Source organism: Toxotes jaculatrix, chromosome 3 (assembly GCF_017976425.1).
Source record: "Toxotes jaculatrix isolate fToxJac2 chromosome 3, fToxJac2.pri, whole genome shotgun sequence".
Lineage (NCBI taxonomy): Eukaryota > Metazoa > Chordata > Actinopteri > Toxotidae > Toxotes > Toxotes jaculatrix.
Window position 1 is genome coordinate 14532754 of NC_054396.1, and position 19705 is coordinate 14552458.

General features: G+C 41.0%; 1 protein-coding gene across 1 annotated transcript; it reads left to right on the forward strand.

Annotated features, from left to right (window-relative positions):
• Positions 1-580: 580 nt before the first annotated feature.
• On the forward strand, positions 581-19087 carry erbb3a (erb-b2 receptor tyrosine kinase 3a). Its single transcript, XM_041035122.1, has 29 exons — positions 581-949; positions 7065-7222; positions 7614-7800; positions 8184-8309; positions 8912-8977; positions 9517-9635; positions 9862-10003; positions 10233-10346; positions 10843-10960; positions 11120-11193; positions 11305-11395; positions 11566-11583; positions 12593-12810; positions 12896-13028; positions 13209-13302; positions 13495-13649; positions 13740-13793; positions 13893-14034; positions 14117-14236; positions 14340-14438; positions 14706-14891; positions 15020-15175; positions 15350-15425; positions 15535-15681; positions 15968-16065; positions 16152-16337; positions 16436-16504; positions 16679-16940; positions 17902-19087. The coding sequence occupies exons 1-29, from the start codon at positions 862-864 to the stop codon at positions 18678-18680; spliced, it is 4275 nt and encodes a 1424-aa protein (XP_040891056.1). The 5' UTR covers positions 581-861; the 3' UTR covers positions 18681-19087.
• The last annotated feature ends 618 nt before the right edge of the window (positions 19088-19705 follow it).

The following is a 19705-nucleotide window of genomic DNA, read 5'->3' on the forward strand; positions in this document are numbered from 1 at the left end:
ATTCTATTTTCGCTGTCCTTGCGTCTTGTTGATATTTCATACTTTTATGTTGAAGAACTTTGTTGACTGACTTTTTTTTTTTAATGCTGTACAGATAAATCTTTACATAATTACCTGTGTATTATCACCTAAGACCTCACACATTTAAACCATTTGACAGAAACATTTGATTCACACTCAATTCATATTTTTATTTTATAAAATGAGTCCTTCAAAGCACTGGTCAATCATAACTACTGGTCACTAAATCCACTGATGGAATTGGTGTTTTTAAGGCTGACAGAGAACTCTGTTGTGACCCCTGAGACACCCTGAAAGCGCCCATCCATGTTTTTCTGGATGTGAGAAAATGACACTTAAGTGAATAAATGCATCTTTCAAGGTTTTTGTCAAAGTTCCCACTGGGTTTGCCAGGTTTAGTAAGCAGTTACGTGTTATTGTGTGTGCAGTCCTGTGGCTGCAGGCAGGGCCCTCCCAGTTAAATCAGTGCCGGAGAAAGAGACGGTCCCGCCGCTGATTGGCTCAGCGCTGCGCTCCAATCACTGAGCTGTAGTGATTCTTCTCACACGGAGCGGAGCCGGCGGCTTGTAAAGTTGTGGCTCAGTTAAATTTCAAAGGGGGGAAACACAAACAGGTTTTCACTGCAGGGCGGATTTACCTCTTCGTGTGAGTATTAAAGGGAGTCGAAGGGAAGGAATAAGAAAATCGGGATTGATTCAACCACAGTTTGGTGATCTAAATGGACTCTTTCGGATTGAAACGACCGAGGGCGATTTTGGATGATATAAGGACAGATTTCTTCTCTTTAGTATGACGGTGATGTTTGTTTGAAACGCCACCAGCCTGGAAATTTGACTGAGGATGACCGGCCTCATGAGGAAGGTGCAGCAGGTGCTGTGCGTCCTGCTGCCGTGTATTCTCCAACTCTGCAGCGCCGAGACGCAAGGAGGTGGGCTCACACACACACACGCACGCACACGCACGCGCGTACACAGACACACACATGTGATAATTAACCCAGAATATTTCAGGGTTAATATCCCCCTGAGCACCTGGACTGGAGCTGCTTACTTCACTTCAGGTGCTCTGATGTAGGAAATCACCTGTCCTACTTCACAAACCCCACCAGACACCAGAACCTGTTCCGCACACGTAAAGCTTGTTTGCTGTGAGTCACCTGCACCTCTCCCACGATTGTGCGTGTGCTTTATCATGTTTGTCTCAGTTGTTTCAAGGTTTTGCGACAGAGTGGCCCAACCTTTCACCACTTGTTGACAGACAACCGCAGCCAGGCCAAAAGTTTTTTTTTTCTTTGAAGTGGAAAACTTTCATGTTAAAATCTCCCTTTTCTCAGTGTAGTCACTGGGAAAATATATTAGCCACGTAATATTACAGGTAACAGGTAAAATTACAGGTTTATTATTTCTGATATGTTTGCAAATAAGCAGTATTTTAATGTTTAAGTTGATAAAGCTGCTTGTGTACTGTTGGGCAGTTTAATCTACAGTTGTATAATAATGTTTTAGAAAGTGATCACACTATGGTCTGTATGTAGAATATTAAACTTTTAAATAACGAGGGCTGCAACTAAGGGTTGTTTTCATTATGGACTCATCTGCCAATCACATTCCCATTAATCAGTTTATTGATTGTTTGACCTTTAAAATGCCAGAAAACAGAGTAAAAGCCAAGAATTGTTTGCCTGACAAACAGTCCAAAACTTAAAGATATTCATTCTGCTACAAAATAAGTCAGTGAAAAGCGACATGTGCTCACAGCTGAGAAATAGTTGACTATTGTTTGTCTATTGATGAACTAATCAGTTAATTGACTAATGTTTCAGATCTAAAAATAACCAGTCACATCAGCAGAGTAGAGAAAAAAAAAGTAAAAATGGAAATATTCAAGTACAAGCCTATGAAAATTTTACTCAGTTACTAAGTAATTGTACTTTGCTACCACCTTCCACCACCCAGTACTGTGATGTGTTTGTGACAGAGAGAGGTGTTGTGATTTGAATCTTGGTGAACCACTGCGACCTTTGACCTCATGTTGTTGTGTTGCTGTCGCTGCTGCTGGCTGCAGGTGAGCCAAGTGGCGCACTTAGTTTGAGAAAAACAAGGTGAACATGAGCTCATCGATTTTTAGGCAGCTGATGCTCAGATGACAGAGCCTTTGGCATCTGAACTGAACACGCACACGCACACACACACACACACACACATGCACACGCACACGCACACACGCACACACACACGCACACAAACCAACAAAAGCACTAATATTAAAAACTACAAAGCCTTTCATCGCTTGAATAGAACCATTTGAAGATTGAGACTTTATTGATTCACAAATGCAGCTAACTCCATAACAATGCACAACACATAATAAACCAAGTCAGCTTTATGTGCGTAGTGCATGATTCCTTGAAGATACAGAAATGGTTTATTTTCTAATTGATTTGTTGGCTTGTATTGGTCAAGCTCTGCAACATTGACAACAAATTTCAGCTAAAAACATTTATAATTTGACGTTGTTTACCCATCAGTCCTGGTCTTTTAGCCAGTTGCCAAACAGGATTTTGTTGTGCAGTAACCAGGTGGTTATGAAAGAGGCTGCTGTTGTTTTGCTGATGCAGAAAGGTGGACCTGCTGTACACCGACCTTTGAAATGAACATATCAGTTATAATATATGAGGATAACTTGCCTGTCGTGATAGTATGATGAATACCTAATGGTAATTAATAACTAATGGTTTTGTGGCGTGCTGGCATCTTTTAATGTAAAACATCAAAGCCATTTTTTTTTTGTTAGAGCTGTCCTGCATCAATAAAGTATGGATTACATTGTAAAGACAAATGGTTTTCACATGCTTGTTTGTACATTAATCACCTGAGGAGCACACATTACACAAACCTGCTGACATTGTAAACAAAAAAACAAATGAATTGCGAACTTGTTGAATGCTTTCATTTTCAAATACAGTTGTTGTGCCAACAGGAAGAACAAGTGAATTTTTACTCCGCAAATATCATCATGGTGACAGAACAGCGGTTTTGTTGGTTGATAGAGTCAGGTGTTAAATTGGGGATGTGATGTGAGCTTATGACACTTTAGAGTAAAATCTGATTTATTATCTTTCAAGTAAACCACAGCAGGTGATATCATTTTAAATTGCTTCTGTGCTTTTACAGGTGTGACTTATCCAAATAAGTGATGTGTCAAAAGGCAAATATGCTGTCGCTCCTGTTGCCAAAGCATGATGTTAAGCAGCTCTCTGCGTCAGCCTCAGTGTGTTCAGGAAAGTTTGAGGGAGCGGTTCTGCACAGTGGAAACACAGAGAAAAAGATCTTCCAGTTCATTTGTACACAACCTCTGGCTGTGAGGCAGCAAATCCACCATGAAATAAAGTAGTTCATGTGCTCAGGTGTCGGTCTGTGTAGTTGTGTGTGTGTTTGTGCGAGTGTGCGCGTGCTCACCTGTGAGGTATGCAGTAATCTCTGCCCGTCCTGTGCCAAGTTTCTGTTTACTTCAGTCATCGTCTCAACCGCTTTATTGAGCTTGTTTATCTCCTCCTCCCTCTATTGTTTTTTTTCTCCTCCTCTCTTCTTTTTGAGTATTGAAACCTTGGTAACAGACAAATGAAAATAACAGCTGAACCTGATCTGTGTTATGTTTTCGTCATGTGATAGGTTACACTTTAGCGCTGAGGACAATGACACCATTTTGCTGTGAGTTCATGTGCTGTACATGATATGTTATGTTAGTGATGGAATAACAGGAAAAGGCCGACAGACTGCAGTGTTTGTGAAGAGTGAGGAGACACGCTGACAGTAAAGTGACAGCGCAAACAGAGAGAGGCTTGGATGCACATCTTGATGCACTGCAACACTTGTTTTGCACTCTTTTAACATTGGGCCATTGTGTCTGTGTGTGTGTTAATGCGTGTGTGTGTGCATTGACTCTGAAACCCTCCACCCCTTTCCTTTTTTTTTTCTATCATCCATCTGCCAACACTGAAAGTCCTCCTTTCACAGAGAAAACCCACTCAGCCAGTTGAGATTTTCAGCTTCTACAGCTGTGGATTGTGCATTATGTGTACGGCTTACATACCATTTTCTCACATAATGTACTGCATGTGCACACACCGGTTTGTCCCCTTGTACAATGCGTTGTGCTTGTAATGTATATATGTTCTACTACACACTGCTGTGTGTGGAAGGTTCTTGAATGTATGCGTGCAGGTGTTCACGAGTATTTCCCAATAGGCAATTCAAACAGTGTAGAGTCAACAGCTCAAGTCATCCACTGATAGCACTGAGCTGCTCTCAGGACTTAACTAAGGTGGGGTAGATAAAGAGCTTCACCCTTGAGCAGCTCATAAACTGACATCATTGACATTTTCAATTAAATGCATTTTAAGGAGCAAAAGTTTCTTAGTCATGGCAGCTCAGCGCGATAACAACAGGAGCCTGACATGAAGCAACTGGTTTAATATAAGGAAATGGCTTGTGTTAGTGTGCACACAGTTGTGTATGGCAAAAAGATCAAGCAAAGGAAATGGTTCCTAACCTTTTTTTTTTGCCTGTGACCCCCCAATAAAGAAGGGATGTTTACTTGTGACCCTTTCACACATAGCCTGGTGATTCAAGAGGTAAAATGATCAAGGACAGAGGGGAAAATATTAACATAATTTTGTGTAGCGTAAATATGAATTCTCTCCTTTAATTTCTCAAATCACTCATGTTTGTCTGAACCACTGTACTAAAGAGGTACTCAGAAAGGAGACAGAAAGAGGATACATTAGATAGATTAGTCGATGGACAAACAATTAACAGTCAAGTACTTTGATAACCAATGAATGGTTTCAGTCAGTTATCTAAAAAAAACCCCAGACATTTCCTGATTTCAACATCTCAGATCATTGTAATCTGTATATCTTTGGGTTATTGGACAAATCAAGACATTTGTAGATGTCACCATGGATTCATGAGCATTTTTTAAAGGTATATTTCTATCATTTTACATTTTACAGTTTCTGCTGCTGCGCTCTTTGACATTTAAAGAAATCAACGCAATGTTTCTTCCCAGAAACAATGTCCTGGTTATTCCTGATAATCCACAGACATTGCTGTTATGAGTTAGACATTATTTCTGGAACTAAGGTCTTGAGTAGCGCAAACAAAATTCCATTCACCTCTGCTGTACTGTGGTGGTAGCTTGACTTTCCAAAGTAGACATCTAAAAATATCTTAAAGTAAAGCACATGGCCAGACACCATGCAAGGGGTAATATGTCTTTTAGTGGTTTGGGTGAAGTGATCCTTTAACAATAGTTGGTTCAGAGCCAGTCCTGTTAAACTGATATTCTCAGAAACACAATAAAAGGACCCTTATCAGGACTTTATGGACGCAGGACATGCTGATTGTGCTGCTGTCACACACGCACACACAATACACACACAAATTTAGCACTGTGGTTTGGCCCGGTGTGCTGTCTGTGCAGTTAATAATTATTAGCCTTTTTTTTTAATGCCCTTGTTGATCCTGTTGTTCTACTGGCCTCTATTTGGACTCAGGTGTCAGTGGATGGAATGTGTTTTTGTGTTTGTGCGTGTGTCTTGCATACTTTGTGTGTGGTTTGTTGTGTGAGCTGAAACAACAACATGCAATAAACAATGTGAGGCGAATGATTTGTGATTATGCTTATGATTATAAGGTTAAGGGGTCAATTCACCCAAATGAGGTACTTTCACTGATACAGAAGGCTTTTCACAAGATTTTGGAGCCTGGCTGCAGTGATCAGTGATTGTAAGGCCTGTCTCACAGTCCAGGTTCCTGGTTCATCCCAAAGTGTGAAAACTATTTCTTGTGTGCACTGGGCCTCAGACCAAAGTACGTGAACTGGGGTGGCCACATAATATCGGTCATATTGTGTAGGTGCCAGTGTGGTCCATATATTTTGTGTGTGTTTAGTATGAATTTCTAGATGACATTCAGATAAACAACCGAGTTTGAATCTCTGTCCTCAATCCTCAGCTGCTTCTCTCCTGTCAGACATTTGAATAGCAAAGCAGCTCTCAAGTGACGCTGAATGACTGAACTCCCACAGATCACAAACAAGGCCTCATATGTTTGTCTCAGAGAAGGATGTGTCCTGTACACAATCCTCAGCCTGTTTCACACTGTTACAGTACATTCATTGATATAGTGCAAGCAGAACACAAAGGCTTGTAGAATATGGCACAAAACAGGCATTGTAAACACTGATGCCTCATTGATGATTTAGTAGATTTTCTATAGGATTATTTTTTATTGTGATACCACTGCATGAACATCAGTTGTTTTTTTTTTAAACCTCTGCGGTACTATGCCCCTTTCTTCCCATTTAGCAAAGATTCATCGTACATAAAACTGTAAAACTGACTGAAAAATGCAATGAAAGCAAAAGAATGATTGTTAAAGGATATAACACTGGTTTTGTTGGATGTTTTTCTTTAACAAGTCTTATGAAAAGACCAATGTTTCTCAATACTTCCCAACTTTCTCCTTTTCTGTAGTTCGCAGCATTGAGCCCGTCTCTTCCTACTGAAGAAGTAGATTTTTAAAAATGCGTCAAATATGCAGTGTATAGTTTCATTCTCAAAAAGGCCCTAAAACAACTGGGCACTATGGCTTTTATCAAATGTTACTCAAATAGGACTTATTAGTGTGTTTGTCTGGGACTATTTTCAGCTGTGGATTAATACATATTTGGTTCTTTAGTGAGTATTTACAGCAGCAGGGTGGTGAATGTGGGATTGACTCAAAATAAACTACACCGTCCATGGTCGTGGTGCAATGGTGTGGCTTAGTTTTAGTTTTTGGATAACAGTGGAGTAACAAGCTATACTAGGTTTAGGCTAAACAGACAACACGTGAAAAGGAGCAGTTCATTGTTGGTTTTGTTTTTTTCAAGGGATTCATGAGATTTATACCAAACTTATCCTTTAAATTTGCATATTTTATCTGACATGTTTATATAAGAGACACACCTTAACAAAAGTTCATTCTTTACTTTTCTAGTGGTTGTTTGTTATGGCACCCAGAACGTCCTGAGCATGACGGGAAACTCGGAGAACCAGTACAAACTGATGAAGGAGAGGTACACCGGCTGTGAGATTGTGATGGGCAACCTTGAGATCACCATGATGGAGCACTCCAGAGACTTCTCCTTCCTGCAGGTGAAGCTTCGAACCTGCTGAGACATCACAGCAACAAGTTTACAGACAGCAGATCACCCATACTGATTTCAAAGAACAGCAGCATGTGTCACTGACAGCTGATAACTAGTCTAGACAAAGATGTGAAAACCAAAGCAAGCTATTTATCACTGTCTGTAGTGGATGAGGTTTTTGTCTCAAATCCACAATGAGCTCATTTATGTCCCCCTTCCAAGTCCTTTTCTACATTAATCACTGCATCACAGTCATGGTAACTCAAAACAAAAGTAAAACACACATCTGGTGCCAGGGTACGATAACAATCAATCTGATTAACAAAAGCAGAAAAAGAGGCTTTTTCTAAATGCCTGTATTTTATTCGGTGTCTCTTTCTTATGATTCTTTCTCACAGTCTATCAGGGAGGTGACAGGTTACATCCTGTTTGCCGTCAATGAGTTTAGCCGCCTGCCTCTGGACCAACTGCGTGTCATCAGAGGCACCATGCTGTATGAGAACCAGTACGCTTTGGCTGTGATGGTAAACTACCAGAAAGACGGACAGCATGGCCTTCAAGAACTGGGCCTGACTCACCTTACAGGTACACAATAAGTCACTCCGTTAGTGAGAATGAGTGTGTTTAAAGTGTGGGAGGCTGGAAAGTAGCAGATAAGAGCTCAGATTGGATGTGACACTCGGTTACGATTGGCGCTCCCACACCCACACACTGCAGCCACACCCTCAGAGTACCGGTCGTCGGAGAGCAGCGGTGTGTGCATTCGCTGGGATGTGAAGTCCCTGGAATGTCTCATGTGCTGAACTGCTCAACTGCCACTGTAACATGAGCTCCCGCACATTATACTGTCTTTTTATGTGCTGTAGTAAACATCGAATGGTAGAGTGTTATAGGATGAGTCACGGGCCTGTTTGGGCTTGCTTTGCTAATTGTCCGTCCCCATTTACATGCATGCGCGCCACCCACAGAGATACTGGAGGGAGGAGTCAAGATTATCCAGAACAAGTACCTGAGCTACGCCCCGCAGGTGAACTGGCTCGATATAGTGAAGGATGGAACAGCTGATGTGATGATCGAGGGCAACGGGCCTGAAAGTGAGTGCAAGGGATGGTTACACGTACAAGCATCAGTTTCCTTCTTTACTACAGGATGGGTTCACATCTTAAAACAATACTCACATGTCCACACAAGTATGTGCATTAAAAGTGTTGTTGGCCACGTTTATTATTTCCCTTCCTAAAGCGATTTCAGTGTAAGAAATGGGAGGGGACAAAAAGTCCACAATCTTAGTTCTGTGTAAAAATGTGTTGTGAAGGTCACCAAAAGCAAATATGAGGCGGTATCCTGAGTCAGACCACTCAAGTGGATATAGCTGGAAGAGTTACATTCATTTTACAACAAATGTCTGTTTTTTTGTTACAATATTTCTGCCACAGTTCAGTCTGATAAAACATAGCACGGGAACTTTGCTCAAAAAAGAAATTGGCTTTGGAAGATCCCCACTTGGTTTATCTAACTCATACTGCTAAAGCATCAAGTTCAGCTTCAGCTGAGCTTTGGAATGTAGTTTTTTTACTCAAAACAACGACCACGCATTTTGTCTCCCTTCTCTTCCACTGAAGTAGCTTGAAAAATGTGAACCTGTCCTGCTTTAAAATGTCATAACACATCTACTGATGATGAAATTATGTCTCAGAGCCTTGTGACAAAGCATGTGGAGACCTGCCATGTTGGGGTCCAGGGAATGACAGTTGCCAGATCTGTGAGTAACATCAATATCTCTTCTCATTTTCCAAGTCAGTTCTGTGATACAGTCGCTACCAAAGAGCTGAGGGCGCTGCAACACGTTGACTTCCATTTTTAGTCTACATTCTCAATAATGTTTTACCACAGAAAAAAAAACATAGCAACATTTACGTGTTATTTTACATTTTCAAACATCAAATAAGGAACATTGAAATCACCATATTAATGTGTATTAACCGTTCTGAATACACAGTTATGTGGCAGCATTGTCATAGTAACATACTAAAATGCTTTATGGCTATTGATTTTAAGGACACAGCAGTCAAATTTATTGTTCCATTCACTGTTTATTTCAAGTTTACCATCTATCTAAAAACACACACTACAACATAGCCTAAAACTGCAGATTTCTGCTCTTCCTGAAGTCTGCATACAACATATGCTTGCTGTATGAAAAAGAAAATCACAGAGAAGGGGTGTTCTGGTTTTAAAAAAAGCATGAGAAGCACGGCTGTAAGGGATTAACAAATTCACTTTCTCTCAACTTTCTTTCAGTGACAAAGACTGTGTGCGCTCCTCAGTGTAACGGCCGATGCTTTGGTAGGAACCCCAGCGAGTGTTGTCACAGTGAGTGTGCTGGAGGCTGCACTGGACCCCTGGATACAGACTGTTTTGTGAGTCTCCTGCTTCAAAAAGCTTTTATTCACACAGGTGTAAATAATAAAATTCAAGATGGCTGAGTTCCATTTAGCTGCACACTGTCATGTCTTAGTGGGACATCTGAGTAGAACAGAGTGATTGTTAATGTTATTAGTAACACCTGTGCTTTTCCTGCCATGACAAGTCAAAAAAAAATCCATAAGCCTTGTTGCTGATCGTGCTGTATATGGCTTTTTACAGGCTTGCAGGAACTTCAACAACTCGGGCTCTTGTGTGCCTCTGTGTCCTCAGACACTTATCTACAACAAGCACACATTCAAACTGGAACCCAACCCCAATGCCAAGTACCAGTATGGCTCCATCTGTGTGGCCCAGTGCCCCAGTGAGTCCCCACAAAGGCTGCTTTATATACCCATGTTCACACAGACTCACAGATTGTATATTGTAGATATTTATGTTTGTACACAGTGTGTTCACCATTCAAACCTGTTCATAAAACTCCTGTTGATACGCTGTTGTAAACTGCTATTTGCGTCTCAACCTGCTCATGTACATTTTTCAGTTAATGTTTTTTAAGTCGCTTATTGGGCAACATTTGATTTTTTTTATAGCTAACTTCGTGGTGGATGGCAGCTCATGTGTGAGCAACTGTCCGTCAGACAAAATGGAGGTGGAGAAAAATGGAGTGAAAATATGTGAGCCCTGTGGAGGCCTCTGTCCAAAAGGTATTTAAAAAAAAAAATCAACAGCTGCTTCAGAGTTCAATCAAGACAGTTGTTTTATATAACTGACAGACAAGCTAAGCAAACCCTCGCCCACTCTGGTCAGAAGCAGCACTTAGTTATATTATTTCTAATGCATTCATGTGTAAGCAGCATAATGTCTTCTACATGGAGCTGGTTTTAACTGCTTATTGTGTAGTTGGATAGTTTAATCTGCAAAAGTATCAGATTTATTTGTAGATCAAGTTTTTATTCGTAAAATCTAAATGTGCAAAGTAACTATGTCTGTCACATAAACGCAGTAAAAAGTCTAATATGTCCCTGTACATTAGGAACATAAGCATAAAATGAAACTAATCAAAACTCAAAATTATACTTAAGTACAGCATTTGAGGAAATGCGTTTATACTTTCCATCACTGAATTGTTTACAGTTTTATCTCTTTTTCTTAAGTCTTTCTTCCTCCTTTTTATCTTCCTCCTTTTTATCTTCCTCCCAGCTTGCCGTGGCACAGGAAATCCGACCAGACAAACTGTCGATGCTCTCAATATTGACAGTTTTATCAACTGCACTAAGATCCAGGGTAGTCTGCACTTCCTGGTGACTGGGATCAAAGGGTAAATAATTCTCTTTCTTATAATACTTTGCCCATATGTTTTTAAGAAACACAAAAAAGGTTTCACTGTATGTTGTGCAAGTATTTCATTCTGTACTTGATACTGATGCTTTTTGCACCAGGCCTTTATTTTTGTCTGTTTTTTCCCCCCTGTTAAAAGTGATGATTATAATGGTGTACCAGCCCTCGATCCAGAAAAACTAAAAGTCTTCAACACAGTGCGGGAAATTACAGGTGCGTGTGGGAGTTGATTTTTGAACTGTCTGTGTACTTTTGTTTTCAATGTCACATGACGGTGTTTACGATCTGGTTAAGACCTTTGAAACGCAATGTCTCCATTTTCAGATAACCTCTGTATCCAGTCATGGCCTGAAAACATGTCTGACCTGTCAGTCTTCTCTAACCTCCAGACAATTCAAGGCAGAACACTTTACAAGTGAGCACTACTTGTCTCTTGTCAGCTAAGATCACACAGCTATTATGTTGCTATTATGTTGTTTTATCTTTGACTGCATTGCAGAATACACCTTCAATGGTATGAGCCTTATTGTTTTTTCTCTTGTATCTCTTTATCCCCTTGTTATACTTCATTTTTACACCATTTAGAGGAGTGAGCTCTAAAAGGTACAGTAAATAATTCATATGCCCACCTCTTTCTGCCTTGTCATGTGCAACATTTCAGCTTGAAATATTTTTTTCTTAGTAGTAGAATTCTACATTATTCTTACAGGGCTCTTCACTGCTGGGATTGTGTGATTTGGTGGTGGGAACAACTCTTTAATGAGTTCACATGGTTTTCTTTTATCTCTCTGATGTAGACTTAAAGGTATCTGGGTGGAAAATGTTGAAATCTGAGAGTCTGGTTGTGTTTTATGGAAGCAAAGTGTGAGTGCCATTAGGACTTCAATCTCCTGAGCAAGTGAATACCTAATTGTGAAATGTAATCTCTGCCAGCCACTTATGTAATGTTGACATTTAGGAACCAACAAATTTATTCTATAGCACTGAAATCTTTTACACATGTAGTTAAACTATTTACAAGTGTCCATTAAATTCAAGTAAAGTCAAAAAAGTTTCTTTGATTGGATTGGTGAAATTCAGAAACCAAAATTCAAACTGAAACACTCAGGCTGTCAGGGATAAGCACTCAAGTGTGACTAAAATGAGACATCTGTATACAGCAGTTTATATTCTGTCTTAATGTGATCCAAGAGAAGTTCAGCTGAGCGAATGAAAACCCTGGACATTTGAATTTTTAGATCAGAAGAACAACAACTGAATCTGAGCCACCTGAAAATGGTTTCTTGAAAGTTGGAGATGTGTATTTTGTCTGAATTTGTGAAAAATATTACTTTATATTATGTTTTTTTTAAACCGAAAAACTTCAGCTTAAGAAATATTCAAAGGAATTCAAATTAATTTGAACCCCACAATTCCAAATATATGGTTTTCAAGGTAAAATAGTGTGATCCTATAAATTCAGCAGTGGTTACACCTCACAATTAGATATTCAGTTTCCCATACAACTAAAATGACTGTGAGAAACTAAAATCCTTGTTTCTATAGTACTTTAAAAGCGGTTACACTGTAGGCAACTATTAATTTCTTTGACAAAATTTATTTTGTATTTCAGGAGCTACTCTCTTCTGGTGATGAGGATCCCCTCTCTGAAATCCCTGGGGTTACGCTCATTACGAAAAATAAATGACGGCAGTGTCTATATCACGGGAAACGACAACCTTTGCTACCACGATACTGTCAACTGGACGCACATCTTAAGCAGCAGCTCCCGCCCGCAGAGACGCCAGAAGCACATTGACATCAAGGAGAACCGACCGAGAAAACAGTGTGGTGAGTGAGGCTGGATCATATTAAATCCAGCGTTAATATTGATGATGATGATGATACATTGAGTTTTGTTCCACTGTGTCTGTAGTTAATGAGGGCCACGTGTGTGACCCCCTGTGCTCCTCTGATGGCTGCTGGGGCCCAGGGCCAAACCAGTGTCTGTCCTGTAAGAAGTACAGCCGAGGAGGAACATGTGTGCCCGACTGCATGTTCTTAACTGGGTCAGTCTTCACAAAATAACTAATAACAGGAATAATAACACCCACCCTGTTTGTCACTGTGTGAGTAATGTTTGCTGAGTGCGTAGCTGTGCTGTGAGTAATTCACTGTCAATTGATTGAATGTTATCTGCCGTGTGTTGAAAGATTTTGAAAGTCATTGACTTTTTGCCCTGAATGCAGGGAGAGGCGGGAGTTTGCCACTCGATCAGGGGAGTGTATGCCCTGTCACCCTGAGTGTAAGGTCCAGGAAGGGAAGCAGACCTGCACAGGACCGGTATGCTTCTCTTGATTCAGACTATCAGGCCGTTTTAGGCTTCCAGTTGTAACACGCATAAAAAAAAGTTCTTCAAGCATAAAAATTCTGTTGTAATACCTCTGGGTGTGCTGCTGCCACCTAGTGACATGAATAAACTCCTTAGATGAATCTTGAATCAATATGTTTTCTCTTTTCTCTCATTGTCTCCAGGGAGCAAATCAGTGTGTAGCATGTGCCAGCCTGCAGGACGGTCCACACTGTGTCTCCTCGTGTCCTGAGGGTGTGATGGGAGGGGAGGGAGTCATCTTTAAATACCCCAACAAGCAAGGCCACTGTGAGCCATGCCACATCAACTGCACCCAAGGGTAAAGAATGATTAAACATCTCAGTTTATGCATACATAGACATTTTTTTTTGTCTGCTTTAAATTGACCCTTTATGTATTTTGTGATTAGGTGCTGGGGTCCAGGACTTAGAGACTGCGTGGGGTCTTCGCGGTACATTTCTGGGTACGTTTCTCCTCTCTTTCTGACAGATTTTAATTTTCACACTTTGATTCAAGTGTTGAGAATGTGACATCTGTTCTTCTATTTCATCTCTGTCTCTAGACAAGAAACCACAGCCATTGTCCTGGGAGTGATTGCCCTTATCTTCGCTTCATTCTCTATCTTTGTGCTGACTGTTCTATACCGCCGAGGTATTGCCATTCGTCGCAAGAGGGCTATGAGGAGATACATGGAGAGTGGAGAGGTCAGTCAGTGTCTGTAGTTTGGGTGTCATTCTTCTGTTATGTTTCATCTCGGGTTTGTTAACATGCTCTACTTGCCCACAGAGTGTAGAACCGTTGGAGTTTGGAGAGAAGGCAGCCAAAGTCCATGCTCGGATCCTGAAGCCCACAGAGCTGCGTAAGATCAAGCTGCTGGGTAATGGAGTGTTTGGATCAGTCCATAAGGTACTTATACTTGCCACTGTTGCATACACAATCTTTCTCTTGCATATGTATTTTTTTTTTTTTGTTTAACAAATGATGTCTGCCTACTTTCTGCACTTCACAGGGTATTTGGATTCCTGAGGGTGATACAGTGAAGCTACCTGTGGCAATAAAGACGGTTCAGGATCCTGCTCGTCGGCAGACCTTCTCTGAGCTGACAGATGTAAGAAAACATGACTTAAAGCAGTGGTTCTCAAACTTTTTCTGGCATACTTCAGAATCTGAAGAAACTTCAAAGTTGATGCTTTTTTTTTTTTTTTTGCTGTAACTCTGGGTCTTCAGATCTATCTTTCAAACATACAGTGACTGAATATTTGATACTTAAGAAATCGACTTTGGGTGGAGTGCTCCTCTCAGAATTCTTTCTCAATGTTGACACTAAGTGAAATCACGAACATTTCAACCTAACTCTCACTACACCTTTCTACAGCACATGATGACGATGGGAAGCTTGGACCACATTAACATTGTAAGGATCCTGGGTATCTGCCCGGGGGCCAACCTTCAGCTCGTCACCCAGCTCAGCAGCCAGGGCTCTCTACTGGAGCATGTCAGGAAGCACAAGAACAAACTCAGCCCGCACATGCTGCTCAACTGGTGTGTTCAAATTGCAAAGGTAAAAGGACTTATCTATTTGTTATTTGTGTGTGTGCTCTTTTTTTTAAAATACACTTTTTCCACTTTGTTTGGTCTGTTCCACCTAAAACCCAAGTATTTAAGCACATTCTTTCCCATTCTCATCAGGGTATGTATTACCTGGAGGAGAACAGGATGGTTCACAGGAACTTGGCTGCCAGAAATGTTCTCCTGAAGAACAATCACAACATCCAGATCTCAGACTACGGGATTGCAGACCTGCTTTACCCTGATGACAAGAAGTACTTTTACAACGAGGTCAAGGTCTGTAGTCTGGCAGAAAAGATACAAAAGACTAATGAACATTCAGTACAGTTATCAAAGTTTATTTATACAGGATTTGACATTCATTTAATGTCTTGTTTTCTTACATTCAGTGACCACACTGCTGTTTTCACTGAGGTAATCAATAGGGACATTTTCTGTTTATGTCTTTAGACACCAATCAAATGGATGGCCTTGGAGAGCATCTTGTTTCGCAGATACACACACCAGAGTGATGTCTGGAGTTATGGTGAGTTTTAAACCACCTGCCCAGTTTGGAAACAGTCTTAGCGTGTGGATGGTTTAGCTGTACCAGTGGTGCTGTTTTATGCCACACTAAATCCATTGACTTCATTTAGGTGTGACAATATGGGAGATGATGTCCTATGGGGCAGAGCCGTACGCAACAATGCGTCCACAGGACGTTCCTGATCTGCTGGAAAAGGGCGAGCGTCTGTCCCAGCCTCAAATTTGTACGATCGACGTCTACATGGTCATGGTCAAGTGTGAGTTTCTCATCTTTCTCATCTGTCCTTGTTTTGTTTGAATTGTAATCCTTTAGGTGATCTCTTAACTTTTCATCTAGTGCTATTATCACATTAAAAATGTAATTTGTCCTATAATTTGGTGTATGACCAAAGTCCCAGAGCCATTACTGTGGCAGTAGACTTAAAATTCTTGTTCATATCTAACCACATTTTGATTAGTTTCTGATGTTCTTTGTTGTACATTGGTGTCACTGAGTCCACAGAACTGAGTGGTAAACTCGTGACTCTTGTTCTTAATTTGCAGGTTGGATGATTGATGAGAATATACGTCCAACATTCAAAGAGCTGGCCAGTGAATTTACCAGAATGGCCAGAGACCCGCTTCGCTACCTGGTGATCAAAGTAAGCAAGACTGTGTGTTTCAGTTACAAGCTTCAGTAAAAGTGTACATGCAGTGCACTGATCTATGTTTTACCACTGTCCACCAGGAGGACAGCAGTCAACAGGATTTGCCCCTGGATGAAGCTGCCCAGCGGAGTGTAGACCTGGAGGATCTAGACATTGAACTGAAGGACCAGGAGGTGGAGGGGGTAGCGGATGGCATGAATACACTATCCCGCTACCTTTCTCAGTCCAGGAGCCTCAGTCGCCTCTCCAGGATGGACACTCACAGAGTAAGAGACACCGCTTCTTGTTAATTTTATTGCCAGTTTGAAAGGTCTTTTCCGTCACCCCCTGGATCTAAATCACAATCCTATCTTTCCTTGTAAAGGTGGTTCTTAATCCATCAAGCGCAGCTGGATACCTGCCTATGACCCCAGGTGTTGACAACCCAGGACAGGTAGCTAAAACAGGCTTTTGTGGTTACACTGTTCTGTATTTTTGGATGTACATTCACTGTCGCCAACCGAGTGAGATTATGTCAGAATATTATCAAATTATCAACATCATCCTACTGCACATCCTTACTCGTGTCACGTTACTAATACAGGTCTGTTTGTGTTGTCTTGTGCAGGTTGTGTGGCCGTCGCGCTCTAGACTTAACTCAGCCCGCACAGTGTCAGAGAGCTCTGAGGGCTGCGGCACTGCAGTGGAGCTGGAAATGAATGAGGACTTCTCTCTGGCAGGGAGCCTGAAAAGAAGACGTCATCGTGAGGACAGTGCTTACATGTCGCAGAGGGACAGCATGTCCGGTGGGCCATCAGAGACTCCATCCCCAGACATGGAGGAAGAAGACCAGAATGGATATGTGCTTCCTGGAGACAGCCCAGAGAGAGGTGACTGTATCATTCATAATCATTCACTGCAATTTTGAGAATTGAGAAAATGAGAAACAGCCTAAATGTCTGGGTTATTTTCCAAACACCATTTTATAGAATGACTATTATTTTGTAGAATGAATATAAATGAAACAGTTGTATACTTTACCAAATACATTATTCTGAGACTACTACAGAGACTGAGCACGAGGTCAAATACCTGTTACAACCAGGTTTCAAAGACTAGAACGCAAATGTAGACTCTGAGAATCAGAAATATAATCAGAAGTTCAGTCTTTATTGCCACCAGAGAGTTCAGGCTAAAGCCACGGTTAATTCTCAGGGTGAGTGGACAGGCAGGTGAAAAGGTAACAAAACTCCACCTACCATCCATCGGCTTTAAAGGTGACCAATTAATATAACAAATTATGTTAAATCTCATTTGTTGAATCCATACAAAAAAGTGGCACTGTGGGAAATGTGTTGGACAATTTCTTGGCTAGGAGCACTTGTATCCTGTGCAGACTCTGGGAACCCACTCGTCCAAGACTAGGATTAGTCTGGCACATTAACCCACATGAAGCTATGTGTCGTTCTTACACTTTCATATCTTCTTACACTTAAACAAACATCTTGAGAGGTGTTGGTAGGTAGATTTTGTTACCTTTGGCCTTTGGGCTCTCTGTTATCAAGCTAACCAAGTGGCAATCTTTTCATCTAACTCTCACCAAGAAAGCAAAAAAGTCTTTCCCCAAAATGACAAAGTATGTCTTTAATTTCTTTCACGAGTGTGCAAGTTAAAATTCCAGTTCTAAAATGTTATATTATAAAAACATCCTAAGGTAGATGAGATCAGGTAATTAAAAAAAAAAGACAAGGAGCTACAAAGTAGTGTATGCACATACCAATGTTATATTAAATACAAAAAAAAGAAAGAAAAACGACTTCTGTCTCACTTTATTCACTTTTTTTTTTTTAGATACCCTACTTTCTTTATCTCGAGTGCCACCTGGCAGGATGGGCAAGTCTCATTCATCAGGCCTCTTGGATGATCCAGATGATGAAGAATATGAGTATATGAACAAGCAGACACCTGTCTCGCCCAGACACAACAGCCAATGGCTGAGGCCAAACAATAAACGGACCTCCTCCGTATCGTCACAAGTGACAGCATACTCAAGTGATACCACAATGTCTGTTGAGCTCAGGGGAGTTCACACGAGGAGCAAGGACAACTCTGATTCAGAGCAGCAGGGGTCTAACGAAGTTGAATATGAATACATGGACATCAGAGGTGGTGAGAAAGATGAAAGCCCTCCAGCACATGACCCACCTCCTCCTCCGACACCAGCAAGGACTGGAGGACAGGTGGAGGATGAGGAGGAGGGAGAGGAGAATGAATACGTGGAGGACAGTAACTACCATTACACCAACAGACAGCCGAAGCTCGGACAAGCTCTTCGAGACAGGAAGGAGCTGAAGATACAGGGGAGAGATGAAGGAGAGGCGTACGAGTACGAGGACATGGACTGCTTTGCTGCCCTGCGGTCTGGAGATACGGTGGTGTACCAGAACATGCAGAGAGAAGGGGAGGGAGCAGTGGGGGGCACAGAGGAACATCGATCTGGATTTGAACCTTATGTAAAAGTTCGAGCTGGAGTTGGGGTTGGGGAACCCGCAGCTGGCGACAGATCTTTTGACAATCCAGACTACTGGCACAGCAGGATGTTCCCGAAGCCCAAAGCGGTGCCTACATGAAGAACATTGCAAATCTCATGAACTCCCCTCTGAGATGTAATCATGAAGGACCTGACACAGGAAATGCAATCAAAAGCCACGTTAATACTGTCGCCTGAGACAAGAGTTAAAAAAAACTCAACATGACTTTTCCACAGCTTCTTGTCTATTACAGGTTGACATTATATCTTGAATTTAGGCACCTGATTTGGAGCATTTCCAGAAGTAATAGCACTGACTACCGTACTGAAAACAATAACCGAAATGAACAGATTACAAGCTATATTTTTCTGTTTACATTCTGAAATGAACAAAGCATGTTTCTGAGAACAAATGCATTTGTTTGCAGCTTCTGTCAATTTTTGAGACCTCTTTGTGTGATTATATATGTAAAGCATTTTCTATACAATAAAAATATTTTGAATTGCTATTTTGAAGAAGCAGCTTTTTATTTCAGCTTGCCAGTACAGCATGATTAAGCATGCAATGTGTGAAATTTAGATTATATCCTTCAGTTAAGTCTAATAATGAAAGTGGAAGTTTAAGTTAAGATAAGATAGGTCTTTACTGATCCCACAGCGGGGAAATTTACTTGTTAGACAGGTCACAAGAAAACAGGATAAAGTTCAGAAAACAAGAAGTGTGCAAGCAAGTGTGCAACAAAAAATGTGTAAAAATAGAGTATTTACAATCTAAAAAGAAACACGAGAGAATTTGCTCCTGGGCACAGACGTGTAAATGTCCCCCCAGCCCTGCTCCATGGGAAAAAGACACCTGGATACAAAGAGACACAGTCATTTTGTGTCTCTTTGTAGTCACATTGTTTCTCTGTGAAGTTATTTGCATCTCTCCGTGGTGATTTTGTCTCTTTGCAGTTGCTTCGCATCTCTTTGAGGTCATTTCTTTTGGCCCTTATCAGAATCAGAAAAATGCTTCTCTTTGTGGTCGGTTTGATAGTCTTTGTAGTCAGTTTTGCGCACCTTTGTGGTCATTTTATGACTCTTAAAACGTTAACAGTCACTTCAGTCAGAACGCCACTGGGTCTG